The 20,452-nt window shown below is 50.1% G+C and overlaps 7 protein-coding genes; 5 read left to right on the top strand and 2 right to left on the bottom strand.

The window, feature by feature from the left end:
- CHC_T00004485001 (hypothetical protein) overlaps positions 1 to 57 on the top strand; it is a 333-nt gene extending 276 nt beyond the window's left edge. The window contains exon 1 of the mRNA XM_005715891.1: positions 1 to 57. This exon is cut by the window's left edge and continues 276 nt beyond it. Within this exon, the coding sequence (XP_005715948.1) occupies positions 1 to 57 (57 nt within the window).
- Positions 58 to 74: 17 nt separating this feature from the next.
- Positions 75 to 1,848, top strand: CHC_T00004484001 (hypothetical protein). XM_005715890.1 is given in 2 exon segments: positions 75 to 1,739; positions 1,740 to 1,848. The coding sequence occupies 1 exon segment, from the start codon at positions 75 to 77 to the stop codon at positions 1,737 to 1,739; it is 1,665 nt and encodes a 554-aa protein (XP_005715947.1). The 3' UTR covers positions 1,740 to 1,848.
- Positions 1,849 to 2,644: 796 nt separating this feature from the next.
- CHC_T00004483001 (hypothetical protein) lies at positions 2,645 to 2,998 on the top strand. The gene has a single exon (XM_005715889.1). The coding sequence runs from the start codon at positions 2,645 to 2,647 to the stop codon at positions 2,996 to 2,998; it is 354 nt and encodes a 117-aa protein (XP_005715946.1).
- Positions 2,999 to 3,994: 996 nt separating this feature from the next.
- On the bottom strand, positions 3,995 to 4,526 carry CHC_T00008937001 (Heat Shock Protein 20, HSP20). XM_005715888.1 is given in 3 exon segments: positions 3,995 to 4,007; positions 4,008 to 4,496; positions 4,497 to 4,526. The coding sequence occupies 1 exon segment, from the start codon at positions 4,494 to 4,496 to the stop codon at positions 4,008 to 4,010; it is 489 nt and encodes a 162-aa protein (XP_005715945.1). The 5' UTR covers positions 4,497 to 4,526; the 3' UTR covers positions 3,995 to 4,007.
- Positions 4,527 to 7,409: 2,883 nt separating this feature from the next.
- On the bottom strand, positions 7,410 to 10,236 carry CHC_T00004482001 (hypothetical protein). Its single transcript, XM_005715887.1, has 4 exons — positions 10,076 to 10,236; positions 9,661 to 9,872; positions 7,676 to 9,474; positions 7,410 to 7,532 (listed from the first exon to the last, which is right to left on the bottom strand). Exons 1-4 carry the CDS (start codon positions 10,234 to 10,236, stop codon positions 7,410 to 7,412), a joined length of 2,295 nt encoding a protein of 764 aa, XP_005715944.1.
- A 5-nt stretch (positions 10,237 to 10,241) lies between these two features.
- On the top strand, positions 10,242 to 10,544 carry CHC_T00004481001 (hypothetical protein). The gene has a single exon (XM_005715886.1). The coding sequence runs from the start codon at positions 10,242 to 10,244 to the stop codon at positions 10,542 to 10,544; it is 303 nt and encodes a 100-aa protein (XP_005715943.1).
- Positions 10,545 to 17,046: 6,502 nt separating this feature from the next.
- On the top strand, positions 17,047 to 18,552 carry CHC_T00004480001 (hypothetical protein). XM_005715885.1 is given in 2 exon segments: positions 17,047 to 18,441; positions 18,442 to 18,552. The coding sequence occupies 1 exon segment, from the start codon at positions 17,047 to 17,049 to the stop codon at positions 18,439 to 18,441; it is 1,395 nt and encodes a 464-aa protein (XP_005715942.1). The 3' UTR covers positions 18,442 to 18,552.
- Positions 18,553 to 20,452: the final 1,900 nt, after the last annotated feature.

Genomic DNA, 20,452 nt, shown 5'->3' with positions numbered 1-20,452 from the left:
TCTTCACCTCTCCCAGCCCCCCTCCGCGGCAGAAATCCCCCTCGCCCTCGCAGCTGACCCCCCTTCTCGAACTCATGGTCGATCGCTTCTGCGACCCGCTAATCTGCGATTTCCTCTTCGCCGATGAGCCGCTCCACATCCAGCCGCTCACCTCCCCCGATTTTGCCCGCGCCTGCTTTGTCAGCGAGCTCCTTTGCACGCGCGTCGCCTCCGCCCCGACCCTCCCGCTCTCCAACCCGCACGCGTGGGGCTTCGACAACCGCCGCCAGAAAACCGCGGGCAACTACCTCTTCTCCCACCGCATGACCCTCAACCAGCTCACCCTGGGCGTCGGCGTCCTCGAGGTCACGGAAACCATGGAGAACGCCGCAGAGCCCGACCCGGAGCAAGCCGTCACCATCTGCCATGACCTGCGCTTCATGTACGACTCCGTCAAGCGCCAGATCCTCGTCGTCATGGACGTCCCAGAAACCGAGCACGTCATCATACAAACCGCAGAGTCCGACTCCGCCATCGAGGGCTACATCTTCCTGGCCACCTTCCGCCGCAGAGAGCTGCGGGACCTCATCCGCAATCGTCGCGCCGAGCTCTCCATCTCCACCCTCATGAAGGAGCTCATCGGCTCCGTCCACACCTCGCGCATGCGTTCCTGCCCAACGTGCGGCGGCGGCCCCGCCTCGGCCTGCACGTGCTACGCACGCCTCGCCGCCACCCGACGCGCAAAACATTTGTTTGATCCCGACTTGTTCAAGTTTTCCATCATCCAGGACTTTGGTGATTACTTTGGCGTTACGAGTAAAGTGCTGTATGACAGGGGGAAAAGGATGAGCCGGTCCAAACTAGGCGCCCAGCTTTCTCTGAGAGCCAACTACGATCCAGACGTCGCTGAGAGGCTGCGCAATTGGTCGCTCACCAAGTTTGCACGTGGCCAACACGAATGGCCCAACCCGTCGCTGCGCCTCACGGGCGGCTCACGACGGCAAAGCCAGTATGACGATGCCGTCGTTATGTACGGTGAGGACGGGGATCGAGAGTTGCTAAAGGAACGGAGCCCGATCGAACAACTGGAGCCTCTGCTTGATCAGCTGAGCACGCTGCACATCGAGGACGACGACGACGACGAAGACGAAGACGACGGAGGGGGTGATGTAGCCGTGACAGAAGCAAATTTGACAGAGCCAGGCGGCGAGCAGTATTCGCATTTGCTGCTTTCGGAGCCGGTAGCGTACGATGTGGCTTCGCCAGTGAATTCGCAGGTCACCTCGCAGATGACAAATGGGGGCGCACCGTTGAGAGGGATGACCATGTCGCCGTCTATGACGACAGAGAACTCGAGCACGGCGCCGGACTGGTTCCAGCTTCAATCTTCCTCGGACATGCTCCCCGCCGCCGGGCCGGACGCTCAAACAGTCAGCTCTGCTTTCGAAGCCGAAAGCCTTGTCGTGCCCCTACCCTCGCAACAGGTGCCTGCCCCAGTGGCTGCGGTGCAATCGTTCTCTCCCGGGACGACGCGGACGCAGGTGTCGATCCTCCAAGACTTGCAGGCTGCGCGGCGGCGGGTGCGTAACCGGGCGTCGGCAAACAGGAGCAACCAGAGGAAGAGGGCAATCAGAGATAAGGTGGCGGCGGACTTGAAGAATATGAAGGATCGGTGCGAGGAGCTCAGGAAGGAGGAGGTGAGATTGAGGGCTGAGAACATGGAGCTTAGAAAGAGCCTGAGAGATCCAGAGGCGGTATGAAAAGCAGACCGAGGCCAACCTAACTCTCAGCATGTACAATATTGTACAGTAGTGAAACCGGCTGTACTGTATGTACGCGTATAGGCGGAGTAAATTTATTACTGTCAACTTTGAAGCTTCTTCTCTTTGTCTTGCCAGTTGGGATCTCCAATGCCCTAAAAGCATTCCCTTTACAACTCGTCATGGGGGCGGGCCTTGCCTCAAGCGGTCGACGTCTCCCCCACACAACGTCAACCGCACAGTCGCATCCCGACGCTCATCAATCCATTTCGCCCTTGCGCATGGAGTGCGAGCGCAGCCTTCCGTAGTCTCACTCGAGCTTTCCGCTTTGCTTATGACGTGGATGCCTGGCCGCCAGTATCCAAATCGACGTGTGGCACCTATCCCTTCTCGATCTTGATTTCTCCAACATTCTGTCACAGTTTCCGAGAGCGTTCGTTCGGCAACATATCAATTTTGACTCCGCAGCAAAGTGCAAGCTTCAGCTGCACTGCATCACACGTAATGGCGACGGTGCCGTCGAGCCATGCGATACGCTCGTGCCGCCGACTTGCCGCCGGATTTGTCGACGGGCATCCATTGTCCTAGCAAAAGATCATTTTGATTCTTCCCTCCGCCCCACTCCCACAGCCAATGACTTGCTGAAGCAGGGCATATTGTATCTCACCTCCTGTACGACTCGATCTCTCAATGCGGTGCTGCGATCACTGCGAAAGTTACAGTCAACTATGCAAGCCTCTCAAACCCGCCGCACGCAAAAGTGTGAGCTTTGTCCCTTCTTCGATTGGGAGTGCCGAGCACCTGCCAGCGTATTTAAGGTAGAAAAATGCTCGCGTCAGGTCAAAAATACTTCGAATTGATTCTTTGTCAGTCTTCAACTCACGCAACCTCAACTCTAACTTCGAATGCACGTCCCCCTCTCCTCGAACAAACCGACAGTACACAGTATGAAGCCACCTTCAACACCAACGTCTCACCAAAGTCTCACCAAAGTCTATAAAACTGGCCATCCCCGTCCCCTTCCTCTGTCTTCTTCCTCCCCAGACCCTCACTCCTCACACAACTTTCAACATTCTCTTCCATTCTCTATCTTCGTGCAAATACCTCTGTCATCGATATGTCTTTCACTGATACCTTCTCCATCACCCCTGTCCCACGCGACGGCGCGTCCAACGTCCCTCGCCGCATCAGGAAATCCTTCTCTTACTCTGCGATGTTCCCTCCTTCCCCCATCCTGCGAGACGGCGAGTCTCAGGTAAGTCGCCGCGTCAAGTCCTCGCTCCCGGCCCCCTCGCATTTGCTTGCTCACCCACTAACCTCGCTGTCCGCGCCCTACCGTCCGCCCCGCATGCCTGTGACAGAATCCGTCCCTGTGTCCGGTGACTTCACACTTGCGGGGGTAGAGGGCGTGGACAGCAATGGCGTTTACCTCTCTCACCAGAAGCGCCGGAGGGACGCTTACTCTCTGGTCGTGTCCGACATGTCATGCAGCGTGCAGAAGAGGAAATTCAAGAATCCGCTCCGGGCCGTTCGGGGAACCTTCAACCGTGTGCGATTTGTGTTGTGGTGAGGCCAGCAGGGGAGCTGCCTCTGACGCGGATGGTTTGAGGGGTGCGCAAAGAGCGACAAAGAAAACGGCAAGCGTGGTTGCTGTTTTTTTGGAGGTGGAGGTACGGCCGTGTTGTTCCCGTTTGGGAACGATGCGGTCGTGCCTCCATCTTTTTTTTTGGCCAGTTCGCGAGACGGTGACAAGTGACCACGTCGTCAGTCAACTAAAATATTTAGTGGAGACTAGAGAGGATAGGCATCCGTTTGTGGATATAATTGTGCTTTGGAGGAGCCTTGCGGCAGAGTTGTGCTGCATTTTCGGAAGTTCAATGAATTAGATCGCAGATGATAGGAATTCATTCAACCAGCTGTGTGATTCCTCCTGCAATTTGTAGGAGAGTGGCTCCTGCTGCGCTACCACCTCGCATCTAGACGTAACTGTAAAACTTGGCGTTCCGCCTACTGCTGTGCTTTGAAGCACCACGTTCTAGTTGCAAATTACTTCCGTCTTGTCTCACAAGCAAAAGGCTGCAAGAAGAACGGATGTCGCAGGACAAAGTTTTAATACAAGATGACGAAAAGTGAAGTAGACACCATAACAGAGCCCTCTGCGATGTAGATTGGTCGCACTTGTTGTTAAGAGCTCCCAGCGAAACGTATATGATACAAGGACGCGTAGACTGGAATCTCTGCATGCTCACCATATATAGTAGCGAGCATCTACTCAATTTCTATCTTCCGCGGCTGCGACGCCTTCGCGTGCGGCAGTCGTAGTGTGAGCACGCCGTCCTTGTGCGCCACGGTTTCAATCCGCTCAACGTCGACGATTTGCGGGACGTGGAAGACGGCCTTGAACGTCTTCGCTGCTTGTTTCTCCGTGCTCTTCTCATCGGCCTTTTCCTGGGCCTCTGCGGTCTCCTCCGAAGCGGCGTCCTGGCGCCGCTCCTTGAAGCGCTTTCCGACGACGACGAGGCGGCGGCCCTGCATGGTGACCTGCAGGTCGCTACGCGCCACACCCGGCAGCTCGATTTCGACGAGGAGGGCGCCCTCCGCGCTGTGCTGCGAGAAGGACGGCTCCACCTCGGATGTCCGCGCCGCGGAGGCAGGCATGCAGGCGGACAGTCCGCCCAGAGAGGATGCGAAGGGGTGCGGTAGGCGACGGTCGTGGAAGGTCAGATGCGTGGAGAAAGGGGCGATTTGGTACATCATCTTGTGGGTGGGGGTGAAGGCGTTTGAGATGGTCGTAGGTTGTGGTGGAGGGTGAGGATTGTTTTGTGGGATGATGCGAGGAGTCAAGTTCGGACGCAGGGCTTTATAGACTTTTGCGAGAGGCAGAACGGGGTCGAGTTGCTGTAGGTTTTGTCTTTTCGGTAGATGGTTCGTTTCGTGAATATTCTAGAAGAGTGTGGATGGTGTGGAGGGCAAAGGATTTATGGCTTCAGAGGTCCTGACGTGTAGACACACTTCCATGAAGAGCGTTTGTTGAATTCCTCATTTTCCTTCCAGGAGCGAGATGTGGAGTATCTACAGCGCTTCTCCGAAGGATTAGTTTTTTGGATGACTCCATTTGTGCTCTTCTACCTCTAGCTAAAGCGATGCTCCTACGCGCATTTATCCGTAGAAAAGGAGCGTTTTGCAAAATGGGCTCACAGTGATTGGTTGTGGCCGCGTTAAGTGGCGGATGATGGCGTTGTTTCATTGGCCAGAAGATTTTTCTAGAAACCTCAACGATGGAGATTCCAGACTCCTGTTTCCTAATGCTTGGCCTGGAACGCCGTAGACGTCCGCTGAGATGCGAAGGCACAGCCCAGAAACACTACATTGCGTTGGGAAATCTCCACATCTCGCTATATTTACTCCCGCCGCTTCCGATTTTGACAGCGACTAGAGTGAGAAGTATCCAGATTTGAATACCCCAAGAGACCATACGTCTGGATTAAAAAACGGCAAACACATTCCAGGGTCCTCAATAAAACACGCTCCCGAAACGACCGTACTTTACCAAACTTTATCTCGACGACTTGCTCCCATTGCCTACGCTGAAACGCTGACATTTGGCCGCGCGCCATCCCATTCCCTAATTTATGCGTCTGCATGTTCTGCTTCCGCCTCCATGTGACATCATCCAATGCCCAAGCACGGCTCTCCCCAAAAGTGACTCGTATCAGGGTATTCCACGAACCCCCATTCCACCACATATTTCCTTCCCTCCCCTCACTTCCATGTCTATCTGCCTCACACGCAATACCATCTCCGTTCCAAGCTGGAGCCAACCTCCCTGTACGACAGCTTCCCCCCTTGCTCTACACTTGTTCCGGAACACCTGCCCACGCGTGTCCTGATCTGACAGTCATGTGCTTCAAACACAGCACCTCGTCCACTTTCATCACTTTATGCTCAACCGCCCCAGCCCAATGAAAACATAAGCTTGTGGGGGTATCTGCAGTATCGAACCTCGTAGTTTCAAGGGCCACCCCGTTCGGCAACATGGCTCTAGACTATGAAAATTGGGGCATCATTACGATTTTTCTTTGAAGTATGGATAACGAATGGTTCATTAACTACACGGCACACACTATCGCTTCTTCAGGTAACCATGTGGTTACGATAGCTTGGAATGTGAGCAATGGGCGACAAAATGGGAGCAAGCAGGCTGCTCAGCGCCCCTCACAGGAATGACCGATGTCCTCAGAACCAAACTTGCCTGAGTAGCCCAAGTCTAACTCTTGATGCCTGTGCACACACTCCTTTCTTCTTAGAAGCTGATAAACGCGAAGATACGAGCGGGCAAAGACGTGCTACTCTTGAGAAAAAAGCCAAGCTCTCCCTCGAAGGTCACCATAAAACCGTAGCCGACAGCTTGTCAACCTTTTACAACGTATTTTTTGATATCTGTCTACATTACGGTATACACATCCTTCGTGACTCATGGATCGGAAGTAAAGTTTGCGAGCATTTATTTACCTTTGCGTGTACTGCGTTGTTCAAAAAGTTGACACGTACCGATAATACTGACAACAGAATCAGCGCAACTAAACAATTTCTCGCGGAACCTACAGCAGTCAAGCTTACGACATCGCGACAAACGACGGGGTCACTTGTCACCGTCTCGCGAACTGGCCAAAAAAAAAGATGGAGGCACGACCGCATCGTTCCCAAACGGGAACAACACGGCCGTACCTCCACCTCCAAAAAAACAGCAACCACGCTTGCCGTTTTCTTTGTCGCTCTTTGCGCACCCCTCAAACCATCCGCGTCAGAGGCAGCTCCCCTGCTGGCCTCACCACAACACAAATCGCACACGGTTGAAGGTTCCCCGAACGGCCCGGAGCGGATTCTTGAATTTCCTCTTCTCCACGCTGCACGACATGTCGGACACGACCAGAGAGTAAGCGTCCCTCCGGCGCTTCTGGTGAGAGAGGTAAACGCCATTGCTGTCCACGCCCTCTACCCCCGCAAGTGTGAAGTCACCGGACACAGGGACGGATTCTGTCACAGGCATGCGGGGCGGACGGTAGGGCGCGGACAGCGAGGTTAGTGGGTGAGCAAGCAAATGCGAGGGGGCCGGGAGCGAGGACTTGACGCGGCGACTTACCTGAGACTCGCCGTCTCGCAGGATGGGGGAAGGAGGGAGTATCGCAGAGTAAGGGAAGGATTTCCTGATGCGGCGAGGGACGTTGGACGCGCCGTCGCGTGGGACAGGGGTGATGGAGAAGGTATCAGTGAAAGACATATCGATGATAGAGGTATTTGCACGAAGAAAGAGAATGGAAGAGAATGTTGAAAGTTGTGTGAGGAGTGAGGGTCTGGGGAGGAAGAAGACGGAGGGAAGGGACGGGGATGGCCAGTTTTAGACTTTGGTGAGACTTTGGTGAGACGTTGGTGTTGAAGGTGGCTTCATACTGCGTACTGTCGGTTTGTTCGAGGAGAGGGGGACGTGCATTCGAAGTTAGAGTTGAGGTTGTGTGGTTTGACCACTGACAAAGAGTCAATTCGAGTTTACGTGGCTCGACTCGGACAGTGTGCAGATAGGCATGAGACGCTCACCCAAATGTCAGTGTCTGTAGAGTGTGAGCAGTACTCGCCGCTGTGGTGCTCTCGTCCATGAAGTCTCTTAATTATTTAAATAGTAATAACGACATAGAAGCTCATCGTGTCTTCGGAATACATGTGACCATTTCTAACGCCTTCTGAATATGTAATATAAGAGGAGCGAACAAGCAAGAGGCCAACACCTCCCGCATTCTCGTTGTTCCATTTAGGATCTTTCGGTCACACGCCGTTACACGAACACAGCATGGCTTCTCTGAAAGTGAGCGGCTGTACTAACCTTGCCGCTGTACCTCTCTGGCATGGCGGTGTGCAGCTTAATGCGAGGCTGCTTGCACTCGCCGGAGTTGGAGGTTTTCCTGCCGAAGAGAGACTTCCCTAACTCGAAGTTCTTCGGCCTTTTCTTTCAGTGCCTGTATCTCAGCTAGAAGCCCCTCTCGATGTTCTCTTATTCTTTGGTTGGAACGGCGCGCAGCGGCTCGGTTGCGCTCCCTGCGTTCTATCGCTCTCTTTCTCCTTTCCGCTAGGTCTGGGACTGTGGTTGTCTTCACACCATTCTTCCGACCAGTTGGAGCCAGACTGCTTTCCTTGCGCGAAACAAAAACGACTTTCGGCCGTGGAGCCAGCAGATTACTTTTGCCGCCTCGCTCAGTCGAAATGCAGCTGACGATAGAAGTGCTCTCAAATCCATTCATACGCTGGAGATGTCGATCACTGCGGGATTCCTGGGTCGTACATCGCTTTTTCATCAAAGTCGGGGAAAGGCGATAGCATTCTTGAGATGGACTAACTCTGTCGCAAAAAAGAGATGTGAAAGGATCCGGGTCACTTCCTGACGCTTTTGTCAAGCATATTTCATCTGCGCAAATCGGAGAAAGGCTATCATGCTCATGAGATTGAACGAGACTGCCGTGTCTGTTTTGTGACGCTGAGGCGTCGGGATCTAAGCATTCCAGGTTTTCAAGAGCGTCATTTCCTAAATTTGTATCTAGAAGCTGTGGCATAGTGCTTACCACTTGGACATCACGCGCGGCAGAGAGTGAATTTGAAACCAGGGACATTCGAGGGTTGTTGCTCAGGCGCATCAGAATCACCTTGATCGCATCGGAGCTCAAGCGAAACACAATAGAAGTGTCGAGAAACGGCTCCAGCACATAGCGATTGCCCAAAGTAATGTCATGAGACTGACTTGCCTGCCAGAACATGGCCTTTTTGGAAAAGCCGGTGTACACGCCTTGCTGTAGCGTCATGTGATAGGAGAAAGAGCCTGTGTCGAACGGATGAGCAGGAGAAAACCTCGGGCGGATGCACTTGCACGGTGGTAATTTTTTCTGACCGCAAAACGGACATAAGCGATATTGGGTGTCGTTTTTCAAGACGAGCAGAGCTGGAATAACGGCTTCCGCGGAAAACGGCTTGGTTCGATCATTAGCTGCGCGGAAGAAAGGTTCTCGGAGGAAGACTGCGGTAAAGCTTCTGGATGTCATGGAAGTGAGATACTGGAAGATGAAAGTAACGACGATACCATGTTCCGGCAGATCAAAGACTTCTAACAAAAGTTTTCGCTTTGTGTCCCTGACGAAGCGAAAGGTCATGAATCGATCCCTTATGGTGGCTGACGGGCAAAGTTTACGGAAGTCATGGTTTTGAAAGGCGCTGTCCATGATGCCAAAGCCTACGGTGGCTCCGTGAGCGTGAAATGCTGGGACGAAGAGGTAGTGACCGAACATGCGAGAGTCATGAAGGCTGGTGAGAAACGGGTCGGGGAGGAGGGCCGCGCGGGTAACAGCGGTTTGTGAAATGGAGCATAGGTAGGCAGTGGAGGAAAGAATGGGCGACGCAAAGTGTGAGAGTTCGATTGCATCGGGGGTGAACAGGAAGTCATGGATCCAGGGCTCATTGCAGATGTCGACAAATGGGGCGAGGAGATGGGCTGTTGAGGGTGAGGGAGGAGGCTGGCGGGGGATATGGGAGCAAAGGGAGAGGAGTTCTTGAAAAGTGGGGGGTGGGGGTAAGGTGACGGGCATAGTGGACAACGTTGGTACGTGCCAGGCGGAAGGTGCATCCTTCAGTACTGAGACAAGCTCTTTCCGCACAGTATTACGCACCTGATTTGATTCGGCATACAGGGGGGGGACTCGCATTAGTGCCGTTTTTATTATTGCCACCCTCCCATTAGTGCACCCCCGGACGCATGAACACGAAAAGTGCCATGTGTTATACGGGTCCAGCTGTTAGGCTGTCTCCCGTCCGTGTCAAACACAAAAAGCCCTTTTTAGCCCGATCCTCCTCAAGCTATTGCACACCGTCCACCGACTTTAGCTTGTAGTCGTTATGGCTCCGGTTCCAGAAAAGACGAAAGCGACTCGCAAGCGTCTGACCATATCGCAGAAGCACGAAATCGCAGATCTGCTCGACAATGGATACCGTACCACAGCCGTTATGCGACAGTTCGGCATTGCCGAGCGGACCGTACGAATCATCAAGGCAACTGCTCCCGCATTGCTCCGCGTAGCCAACCAGAAGCCCCAGTCACTTCAAGCGAAGACCCGCCAGTCCATTATGGTCCCCCATCTCGAACTGAAGCTCCTTGAATTTCTCAACTATGCCAGATCAGCAAAAATGCCAGTAACACAAACTGTCCTACAAACGCGGGCCCTCATGCTTAAGGAACAAATGCTCAAGTCTCAGGTGATGTCACCTACCTGTCAACAGGTAAAGATCGCACCACGCTTGACAAGTTCACAGCATCTCGTGGATGGGTAGAGAAATTTGTCAAGCGACATGCTCTTCGTTCTGTAGCCCTGCACGGGGAGGGAGGGCAAGTACAAGTGCAGGAAGTCGCAAAAGACATCAACATCCTGCGATCACGTTTGCGCAATTTCGACCCAGAGAACATCTACAATGTCGACGAAACAGGCCTGTTTTTCAAGCTGCTACCTCGACGCAGTGCGTGCGGTGCGGAATCCACCTGAAACACAATCAAGTGATGAAGATGAGAGCGCTGGGGATACGATAGGAAGAAGCGCTATACCCTCTGTGCTGGAAATCGCGGAATTGTTTGGAGATCTGGAACTTCTGGCATCTGAGTGCCAAGTTTCAGACGCTTTATCGCATCTAAGGTCAGCAAAGCGCGCGTTTCTCACTGCAAAACATGATAGAAAACCAACGCCGATCAGGCAGATGTTAATTTCCGAGTGCCTGTAAATGGATGTGACGGCGTCACTTACTAATGCCACCCTCCCAATAGTGCCGTTTTTGGGGTCTCACACGGGGCGGCACTAATGCGTAGGGTCCCCTGTACAGTAATCACAAAGGCCATCGCATGCGGCAGCCGACCCTCATTGGTGCCACTTGTCACGTGAGGTGCTGGCATTGAACAAGGCACTGTAGAACAGCACAACAAGGGTGATTTCCACCTCTCACTTCCTTGATGACGTCAGTGTGCAAGCGCTTGCACACATACAACTGCAACTTCTTTCCTTCCCGTTTGTGACGCTTCAATGGCGGTACCAACGGTACTGCCCCAGCATGCAATAATCTCTCGATAGGAGAAACCACTTGGTCGACCATCTTTGGCTTCTCGCCAGGCTCCTGTATTGAATGGTTGTCACATGTAAGCAATACAGTTATGGCAATTATTGGCTGTCTCAAGACCTTGTGGTACAATGACATCCAATTACGGCTTTGGATTTGTTGATAGGATTGACTAGGAAGGGTTTAATATGCCGACACCAACTTTTAGAGCTTCCTTAAATAGACTAAGGAACAAAGTTTCCAACTTAATTTTTCTATTAGTGACACTCCCCATGCCCGTGTGTCTGTTTTGGTTCTGTTTATCGTGAGGGTTCTTATACGTATCACCGGTGCCTTGCATCGAGAGACTACTCTACTTGAGTGCATCTCAAGCACAGTTCATACAGGGGGCAATCGAAGAAGAAGATCCAATCCTTCTTCCAGGAACGATATTATTTTCACCTGACTTGCCAGCAGTGCACTTTTCTTGAAAAGAGCAAAGTACGCTCGGCACGGTGAGAACTACTTGTAGAGAGGAGGGGTTGCTCAGAAAACAGTCAGTTCTATAGCCCAAAATCTGACTGTCTAAGCTGAGCGGCCCCTCCGCTAATCTCCGAAACGTATTGCCTCCCTACTGTTCCTAACACTCAAAGCAATTGTTTTGTGGTGCGGAGCGAACTTTCTACTGTACTATCCTAAGGCATTCTTCTAGAGGCCGGAACTCACACAGCAATGATGCCAATACAAACATTCTTTGACACAGTTCACTTCCACCAACACTCATCTCAAACATAGTGTTTTTCCCTGACATGCCTTCCGAATATATTCAAAGGATACTACCCCTACAAATGGATTCCCTGTCTTGATGCAAAACCCCATTCCCATTGGCAACCCTCTATGTAGAATTCGTTGGATCCAGGTCCCACGGTGCCTGCAAGATGTAACAAAGGCTCTGAAAATCCTCCGTTCCTGTCCGAAAAAAACGGCGTCAATAAGAATGTAGCAAGGACTTCATGTCTTGTGCCTAAGGTGTGCCATTGGCGTTCGCAGACGATACCAGCAATGTCGGCAATGTTATCTCCTTCCGTTCGTAGGACAGGCATGTTATCTCTCTCTCTACGGCACTTAAGCACGTATTATAAATGTTGATATTCCCCTCGTCCCGGAAACAACTGATGCTTCATCCTCCCTCAATGGAACAAATCAGGCGCTCTGTCTCCAACCCTGTATCCGCGTTCATTTCTCATGAGTTTGCATCAGCTCCGTATCTACACGACACCATGGTTCTTTCTTTCGGTTGGTCTTCTACACTTCCGGACCCCTTTCCCGGCTATTCTCAAAACTATCATCGTCTGCGTCGCTTTCCGACTAGTTCCAGTCATGTATCACGCGAACCGCACTGAGACTATTCTTGTCGCTCGCCTCTGGCGCGCCGTGAAAACAGCAAATTCTTTCTGCTCATTCTTCAGAAAGTTTCGTCTCATCTGTGCAAACAAACTGCACTGCTTCGCTTTTGCCTCTCTAATCGTCAGAATTGTTATCCTTCAATGTGGAATAGCTGACACCGCACGGCTCGCCCCTTTCAACGATACAGTCCTCTACCGCAGTGCTGGCTTTCGGAAGGGTCTTAAATGTTTGAGTGGATCCTCAAGGAAGCAAGAACGTCAGTTCATGATCGACGAAGCTCTTAATTGTGGCCTCTTCGTAGCTCCAGAAAACGAACCTGCAATGCATTCATACGCTCAGTTTGTTCGTGCAATCGATGGAAACCAAAGTGCATGCCTACCTGAAACCAAAAAGATAAAGTTTGGCCGCATCGACCGCGACGAAGACAACTTTGCCGGACCGAAGGATGCCCTTGCACTTGATCTGAAAAGCCTAAGAGACGCATGCGAAGATGTAGATGAAAGTTGTTCTCATGTCGCTGGCATCAGGACGTTTTACAACACAACCTGGGTCATGTTGAAGTCTCCACCACGTCGCATCGTGCTACATCTTAGAAAAGACGCTGAGCCCAATCTTACAGCCCTGAGGGAAGTGATACTTGCGGAAGCCCAGGGACTGCATCCTCGAGTAATGACAAGAATTTTACTCGGAGTGATGCTTACGAATCAGTATGCTCCATGCTTCATGCGGGGGCGTTTCATCGAAGGATCCGTTAAAACTCCTCACCTTACAATTAATCCCAGCTTACTTGCCCTTCTTCTTGCTATGGAGGCCATTCTCTGGAACATTCCGATGATGACTGAAACAGAAGACCGTTGCGACTCAGGAGCCCCCGTCGACGATACATTGACGGAACTAGTGGGTGCAACCATCAGCGATACTGATGTCTTCGACTAGTAGAGTTGCGACAAATGGAATGCTTTGCAAGTTGAATAGGGGTGGAGGAAAGAGATCTTCGCGCTTATAACAAACTGGAATGTTACCGTAAAACATAGTTTATGGCAGCTCGGACCTTTGCTAGGTATCCAGGGCCAGAAAAATGCTTGTTGCTCCTGTCAGTAGTAAAAACAGCTCTATATATCTCCTTTGCCCGCATGTAAGGTCAAATAGTCGATTTTGGACTACTTATGTACGAAACCGAACTCAAAGCCAGAATTGAAGCTGGTGCGTCCAGATAGTTCTAGGGAAACAAACGGGTTGAGAAGCTTAGCAGGCCAAGACTCAATGCGAATCGAGCAAGTTCGTAAGTGCCTTTCAATATTTGGCGGAAAAGAAACTGGTTTTGACTCCGGAAGTTTTGTTCTTCGATATCCTCGAAACCAAGTGCATTTTAAAAAATCGGACAGTTTAAAAATGCTTGACTACAAGCATTGTTTTCGAAAGGGTCACTCGGACTCTACGCAAGACGTGTATGCTAGGTAGCATGACGTAAAAGAAACAGTGCAAACACTTTCAATTAAAATTTTGAAAATTCTTCGTGCCTTTTAGTAGCTGATCACCAGATTGAATGTTTATGCTTAATGATTACATGATTACGCAGCACCACCCACTTGGACTCATATTGTGTTGGCTATCGCTTTCGTAGTCCGAGCCTTGTGAACAAGACCTGCTTGCCGTCAAAGCACCCAGTTCATGCTGCTCCGTACCATCAGTACACTCGTCTGCATCAACTGCAACGTCCTCAGGGGCTTCTTCACGCAACTTCCCACAGCCCTTCGAGCGGTTATTTCGTTTTCTCAACTGCTCCCCTCCAGCAATCAGTAAATCGTCGAAGGTAATTGTAATGTGCCTCAGCCTGATCTGGTCGGACTCCCGCCGCTCACCAACAATTTGCAGTATGTCTTTACAATAGGAATACACATGTGTAGTAGTGCGCAGTGGATGGTAAATGAATTCGAAGAAGCCGACGGCATTCAACGCGTTTCGGGAGCCGTTGATGGGGATCCGTCGCTTTAAAGCGCGAACATCGATGCGAAGTTCGCAATCCCTGAGACGATAGGTCGTAAATGGGGATTGAGCGACAACTACACGTGTTTATCATGAAGAAGCATGAAGCTGTAGAGTATTGTACTCAGTGTGTTTGAGCTCTATGAGGTCCTCCATCAGCTGCAACTCTTTGAGCAATACGCATATGTTTATTGACTTGGAACTAATGTTACCTCGCCTCAATTACTTTCTGCTACTCAATATTTTATTTTTTGGGGTTGTCGCGGCAGTCGAAACCCCATCGAGATAGCCAGCGATCGCAGTCCAGAGTTTTTGACAAAATGTTCACCCGTCTGTTGCCACCAAAATGCACCTGAGCGCCCCCCTAAACGCAACATTATCTCAAAACAAAAAGGAAAACTGCCTCTGTCGCGACAGGCCCGCGTTTGGGCCAGAGGGCTATACTTTCAATAGTGCAGCCTCGTGTTGTGCCAATACACCCACCCATTTAGAGCACTGCCTCCAACTTTATACTGTAGTGCGTGCATCCAAGGGCTAATAATGCAGGCCCCTACTAGAATAGTGACCTCGTGTTTCAGATGCTGCACCTCCATACAGTATAAAATATTACAGCCGGCACAATTTACATCAAGGCTGAGTTTTACTAAAGTGCATCAAAACAGATTCAACCCTCCTGTCGCTCAAACGGAAAGATGACTGTAATACCGTCAATGCAGCTGCATGTCCCAGCCTACCGGACTCCAGTGGGGATTTTTTTATGGAAGTCGCAGGTTAATCTCCAAGAATATTGGTAGTTTCAGCATGTGGAAACCCATCCTGGTGGCGAAATGGGTACCCAATGCATTGCTCTCACGATCCTCTTGCTTTAATCTGTTCCGCCATCTATCCCGCCATTCTTGCTATATGGCAATCCCATAGACAGTACAATATGCTCATAACGGCATATCATCTAGTCCCTGCTCCGCTCGATGACCCTCTCCACAAATTCCAGTAAAAGGGCTGCTGTTCCCTTCGCAGGGATGGAACCAACAATTACTCTTGCACATGACGCGCCGACTGTGTGAGATTAGTGTAATGGGCCTCGAGTTACGTTACCGTTTCTGACGAATTTCTATGGCTGATGGAGACCGTGCGGCAGCGCCAGCCTTTGCACAGTACAGCACCATAGCACTCTCACTCAGCCAATAAAACGCTGCCATGGAAAGTACTGAAAAAGAGGTACAGCAACGAAAGGCACACATGGGCTGCCCTCCTCAGCATCCAACCCTCTCAGGGGCTCCTGAGGAGCAGTTGGATGAAAGATCAGCATGTGCTTCACCCAAATTCTTCTTCGCTTGGCAGCAATTCAACATCGCATCCGTAAAATACAGTGTCATTTTCTGGCTGAACAGGATGGTCACGTTATCCTTCCCCCCTTCACCGCTGTTTTCGTCGCATGAGCTAACATCCACCGCTAGCATCCAAAATGATCATCCTGCAGCATCCAAGGGTGATGTGAGGCGTGACGTGAATGCAATATAAAGGATTTTGTAACAAAGTCAAATCTCCCGCTAGTCAGTATGACTGCGACTTGAGTGCTACACCGCCATATACCTGGGCATGAGTCAAGTCCTCCTTCTAGCAATTCTATTGGTGTAAATAGGACATCCCGTTCAGTACTGTATGTGGCCCTGCACTTCGTCTGATGCTTTCTGGGGCAGTGACGGAGTGATACGCTTCTAGTGGACTGGAAGAGTTCCTCTTCCATGGCTACATACATCAAAAACGCAAGATTCTTCAAGCCTCCAGGTGGGAGAGAGACTTCTTATATGGGGATGGTATACGTCCTTCATCATGACGAGATGGCGATAATGCCCCTAAATTATAATCCTTCCTCAGTGAACTGCAGGTAAAGAAATTAATTTACAGAGGCCGCTTCATGAGAATTCATATTTTCGGGTCCTTTTTACGGTGGTCAAAATGCGGTTTTCACCGTGACGATCTCGACCACGGTGAAAACGGCTGTTGGTAAGATTTTCCGGACGTTTAGCATCAAAACCCTATTTTCACGTTTTAAATTTCGTTGTACATGTGTCGTCGCTGTCGGCAGTAGTTTCTGTCATATCGAAATGTTGCGCATTGCTGTTCCCAATCTTCAAATCTTCGAAAATATTACTGCTAGCCGTGACTTTGAGGACCAGTTATTTCTACCGTGGCCAATTTGTCACGGTGGAAAACACCATCGGCACGGTGCAAATGACCCCCAGAAAACAGAATTCTCATGAAGCGGCCTCTTACAGCTTGTCGGAACATGCATGGAATGAACGAGGGTCTGCAGAGATACGCACAAGCGTTGTCTTCAAATTTGCATTCGCTTTCCCATATTGCACTGAAGATTTCTACCCCTTTGGATTAACACCATCCACAGGGTGGTAGATGACCAAAGCCTCACTGCCTTTGCCGAACATGAGGTTAAAAACACTGCAATTCCACCGTTTGAATATCCTCAATCTCAGGTAGAAGGAAATTGCCCTCAACAAAGACTTTTCATGCAGTGCAGACCTTATTTTGCAAGGCATTTCTAGTCTCCACTGCACAAAGACTGTATATATATACATATATTCTAGGCTGCGAAAGCATGGCCGTCAACCTCCTTTTGCAAGCAATTGAGCGTCACTACCACAAATCCTGACAAAGGATATCTCGCCGACTTCTCGGGGACAGTTTCGTTCCCTGCTTTCTCTTGCTACAACAACATTTTGTTGTCAATTACGTGCAGCCAACTCTCTTTTCCCAGCTCGAACCATACGTACGGATCATAATGCCGGTGTCCCTTGTCCATGCACTGTCCTCACATCTCATTAGCGAAGAAGAATGCAAGAAGCGCTATTCCACGCTTATCTCCTTATCGGCTCGCCTCCTCGGAAGAGCGCCCATCGACTTCTTTCGGTTAATGAGTGTTTCCGAGTTGCTGCACGACCCTTGTGCCGCCCTAATCCGTTCAGGGTTCAACATTCCAAGCTGTGAAGTAGGCCTCTCCTCCATTTCCTCTGCACAAAGAAGGATGGCCCTTTTCGAAGCATCCCGCACCCACGGCACGCCATACTGTACATCGCACTGTGCTGCTATAGGTGACATATTGAAAGGCTCATTTGCAAGTCAATGCATACGGGCGGGAGGTCTGGCAAACTTAATAAATATTACGAAAGATGGTGATGAACTAATCCGAAATATTGTGCATGAGGCGTGTAGCATCCCTGCAAGAACAAAAACACGGACCAGGGAGGACTTTCTGAAACGCTTTGGGTCAAAAGGATTAAATGAACTAGCACTCATGGTGTCTTTCATGGGCTGGCTTAACTTTTGCAACGACATTGCAGGAATGGAACTCGAGAAGAGCATCGCCCCAATTTCAGAAGCCGTTCTTTCAAGAGATACACTACCATCAGGAGTTCCGTATGTAGTTTCCAAAGAGGGAGACGGCTCAAAGGCAGAGTTAGAGGCAAGCTTGATCTCTGGTGAGAGTTCAATTGGGATTTTGGGCCGTCTGCGTTACCATGTTCGAAACGTGATTAATTTGTGCGAAACGGTTCCCGCACTCATAGAAGCAGCATCAGAAGAGCAGATGCTACTCAAGGGCATACCGCATGCCAGCACTGAGATTCACGAATGGCTATTACAGAACGTGGGGTGTGAGTTGGAGCTATCTAGGAACGTTACCGACCCAAATATATTGCGGGCAATCGCTTTTTGTTGTAGACACATCTTCTTACGGGACAGCATGACGCCGTGGAGCCAGTTTGAGAAACTGGCTTTCTTTTATGCGTTTGGAAAACAAGCGCAAAATACCACTTTTGTGAAAGATGCGATCGCGATTTTCACTGGGCAAAGATTGAGAGAGGAGTGGCCAAGAAAGACGACACGGGAGCGGAAAGAAGACGAAATGTGGAGCAAGACAGCCACAACGGTAGAGCAGCAATTTGACAGACTGTACGAAAACAAGATATCTGGGAGAGAATGCACAGATCCGTTTTCCGCTGCTCTTTACTTTGTGGCGAATGGTGCTGGCCATGCTGGGAGTGTTTCAACGGATATCATGACGCAGACGATTGATCTTGTTGATAACCCTGGGGCTGTTGTCGATTTGGTGGCGGTGTGTGGAATCTTCGCGATGCTCCACCGACTGACTGTCTTCCTCAAAACCCCGTTAAGTTGAAAAGGTTATACCAAGTGGTGTTCCTTGAACTGAGTTGCCTCGTGGCCGTCTTTACTTAACGACTCTGCAGGTTAAGTCGTGTAGACATTAGAAGTAAAATATTGAATGCTATCTAAAAAGGATAGGGCACTGCCAAGATGGCTGTAGTGCTGTGTTCTGTGTTAGATTGTACATTTGCGCGCTGCCCGAAACAATGCTATCGTGAATGCCAAAACCATAATCATTGTCCCACAACATCTGTATTGCGTTGTCCTTGAACAATAGCTTTCTTCCCGCCCGGTTAGACAAGCAAGAAAACCTTGGTGCCATGTGTACACGATTTCTACGGCCGCTGCGCTATGAGCGCCGTTCATTCATCAAGTGCCCAATCTTTCATGCGATTCATTAGAGCTAGTCAAGAACCATTTCATTATTTATCTGAAGGGCGGCTATTTGTTTGTTTTTTCTTGCTGGCTCATGCAAACAACTGACGAAATCAACAAAGAGAGTCCTTCTTCTACATGTACTACAAAGGTTCTCCTAAAAACTATTGATGCAGTAAACAGAATCGTCATATTCTTTCTCAGCGCCAAATCACGCCTGATTATCAGATCGAACCTCTATGGCGTAGAAGTGGAACGGGGCCGTGTGAATGGATGGGGGAGATAACAGTCGACTTAGTTCCATTCTTAAGCGTCTTTGTCACAAATAACTTCTTATACGATAAATTTCCATCCTAAAATCATCATCGATAATGTGGTGAAGGGCACGATGGCCGAGTTTACTGAGGCTGAGGGTCGGCGCACTACTAGAAGGGAAGAGGCGCCGGGGATGGCGTCGCTAGCTGGGCCACTGCGCTCTATGATACCTGTGTGCGTGTCACAGGTGTGTGAGCTGTGCATGGGAATCGTGACAGATAAGAATTCGTCAGGAACGGAGCTTTTCAACGTTCTAAGCTCTTAGAGCACCCCTAGTGTCTAGACGACCGGCAATTTGCCTCATATGAGGTCAGGCTTGGCCTCATATGAGGCCGGGGTTTTTTTTGCAAAAAAGTATACATTAAATCGAAATTTTATAAAATCAGTTTAGACACCATTTCTTTAACCAATATTCCCTCGGCAATAGCTTCCTGCAAAACATCGGGATAGCAGTTATGAATACACAGAAATACTAAGAATCTAATATAGTATCAACAATCGGATGATATTTTAATCAGGCGTTTTGGTTTCGAAGATATCAACAAAAAACGTTTTGATGTTCTTTAAAAAAGCTTCTTCTTTAGGTATTCTCAAAAAGCCTGGAAAGGAAGTGCAGATCTCACCAAGCTCCACCCTTCCACAGCGCAGAAGTCAACTGCGCTGGCGAGAGTATCTTTTTCCATTTTGTTCAGCTAGCACAAGTCGAGAAAAATTAAGTTGAAAAGTGACCTCATATGAGGTCAAATGGCCTCATATGAGGCCATTTGTCACCTAGACACTAGTGGTTGAGTAAATGAGTAAAGTTTGATTTTTGGAGATAGATTTGGTCACGAGCAACTCTAGTGGAGTATCTCTAAAACATTTACCATTTTGAGTAAATCTATCTCCAAGCAGCCGACCGGATGGAGACAGATTTACTCATTTGCGCAAATAGAGATGCGAGTAGAATTGTGCCACTTGGAAAAATTACCAAAAACCCACGCCAATTCTATTGACTTGGCGCGAGCAATGTTCTCTGTGCACAGGGAACACACTGTTTTCTGTGCACAGGGAACACCCCCAACACCCCCATCCCAAGCTGAATTTACCCGCCACTGCCACCCTCCTGCATTCTTCCTGACGCCTTCCCTTCTCCCTTTCCTCCTCCTCTCCTCCCTGCCCTTCCTCCAGGGCATGATGGTGTCATGTGGGGCTTGAGGAGATAGGAACCGGAGACGTCCCCCACAGTATATCCGTACAGCACCACCACTACCATCCCTCGTACTGGATGACCACGGCTGCCGAAAGAGCCAATCACTGCACAACACGTGTGAATTTGCCCTCTAACCGGTAGT

This window comes from Chondrus crispus, genomic scaffold (assembly GCF_000350225.1).
Source record: "Chondrus crispus Stackhouse genomic scaffold, scaffold_233, whole genome shotgun sequence".
NCBI lineage: Eukaryota > Rhodophyta > Florideophyceae > Gigartinales > Gigartinaceae > Chondrus > Chondrus crispus.
Note: the sequence above shows the minus strand (reverse complement) of the source record. Positions and strands in the feature narration are given on the sequence as shown.

Bases quoted from the DNA above. Each gene is read 5' to 3' on its own strand.
- CHC_T00008937001 (XM_005715888.1), bottom strand. From the start codon at position 4,496: ATGATGTACCAAATCGCCCCTTTCTCCACGCATCTGACCTTCCACGAC.
- CHC_T00004483001 (XM_005715889.1), top strand. From the start codon at position 2,645: ATGCACGTCCCCCTCTCCTCGAACAAACCGACAGTACACAGTATGAAG.
- CHC_T00004484001 (XM_005715890.1), top strand. From the start codon at position 75: ATGGTCGATCGCTTCTGCGACCCGCTAATCTGCGATTTCCTCTTCGCC.
- CHC_T00004481001 (XM_005715886.1), top strand. From the start codon at position 10,242: ATGTCGACGAAACAGGCCTGTTTTTCAAGCTGCTACCTCGACGCAGTG.
- CHC_T00004480001 (XM_005715885.1), top strand. From the start codon at position 17,047: ATGCCGGTGTCCCTTGTCCATGCACTGTCCTCACATCTCATTAGCGAA.
- CHC_T00004482001 (XM_005715887.1), bottom strand. From the start codon at position 10,236: ATGTTCTCTGGGTCGAAATTGCGCAAACGTGATCGCAGGATGTTGATG. The intron at 9,475-9,660 runs GCTAAAGTCGGT...CACTAATGCGAG, and splicing joins CGGAGCCATAACGACTACAA to TCCCCCCCCTGTATGCCGAA. The intron at 7,533-7,675 runs GTGCAAGCAGCC...TGGAACAACGAG, and splicing joins AAAACCTCCAACTCCGGCGA to AATGCGGGAGGTGTTGGCCT.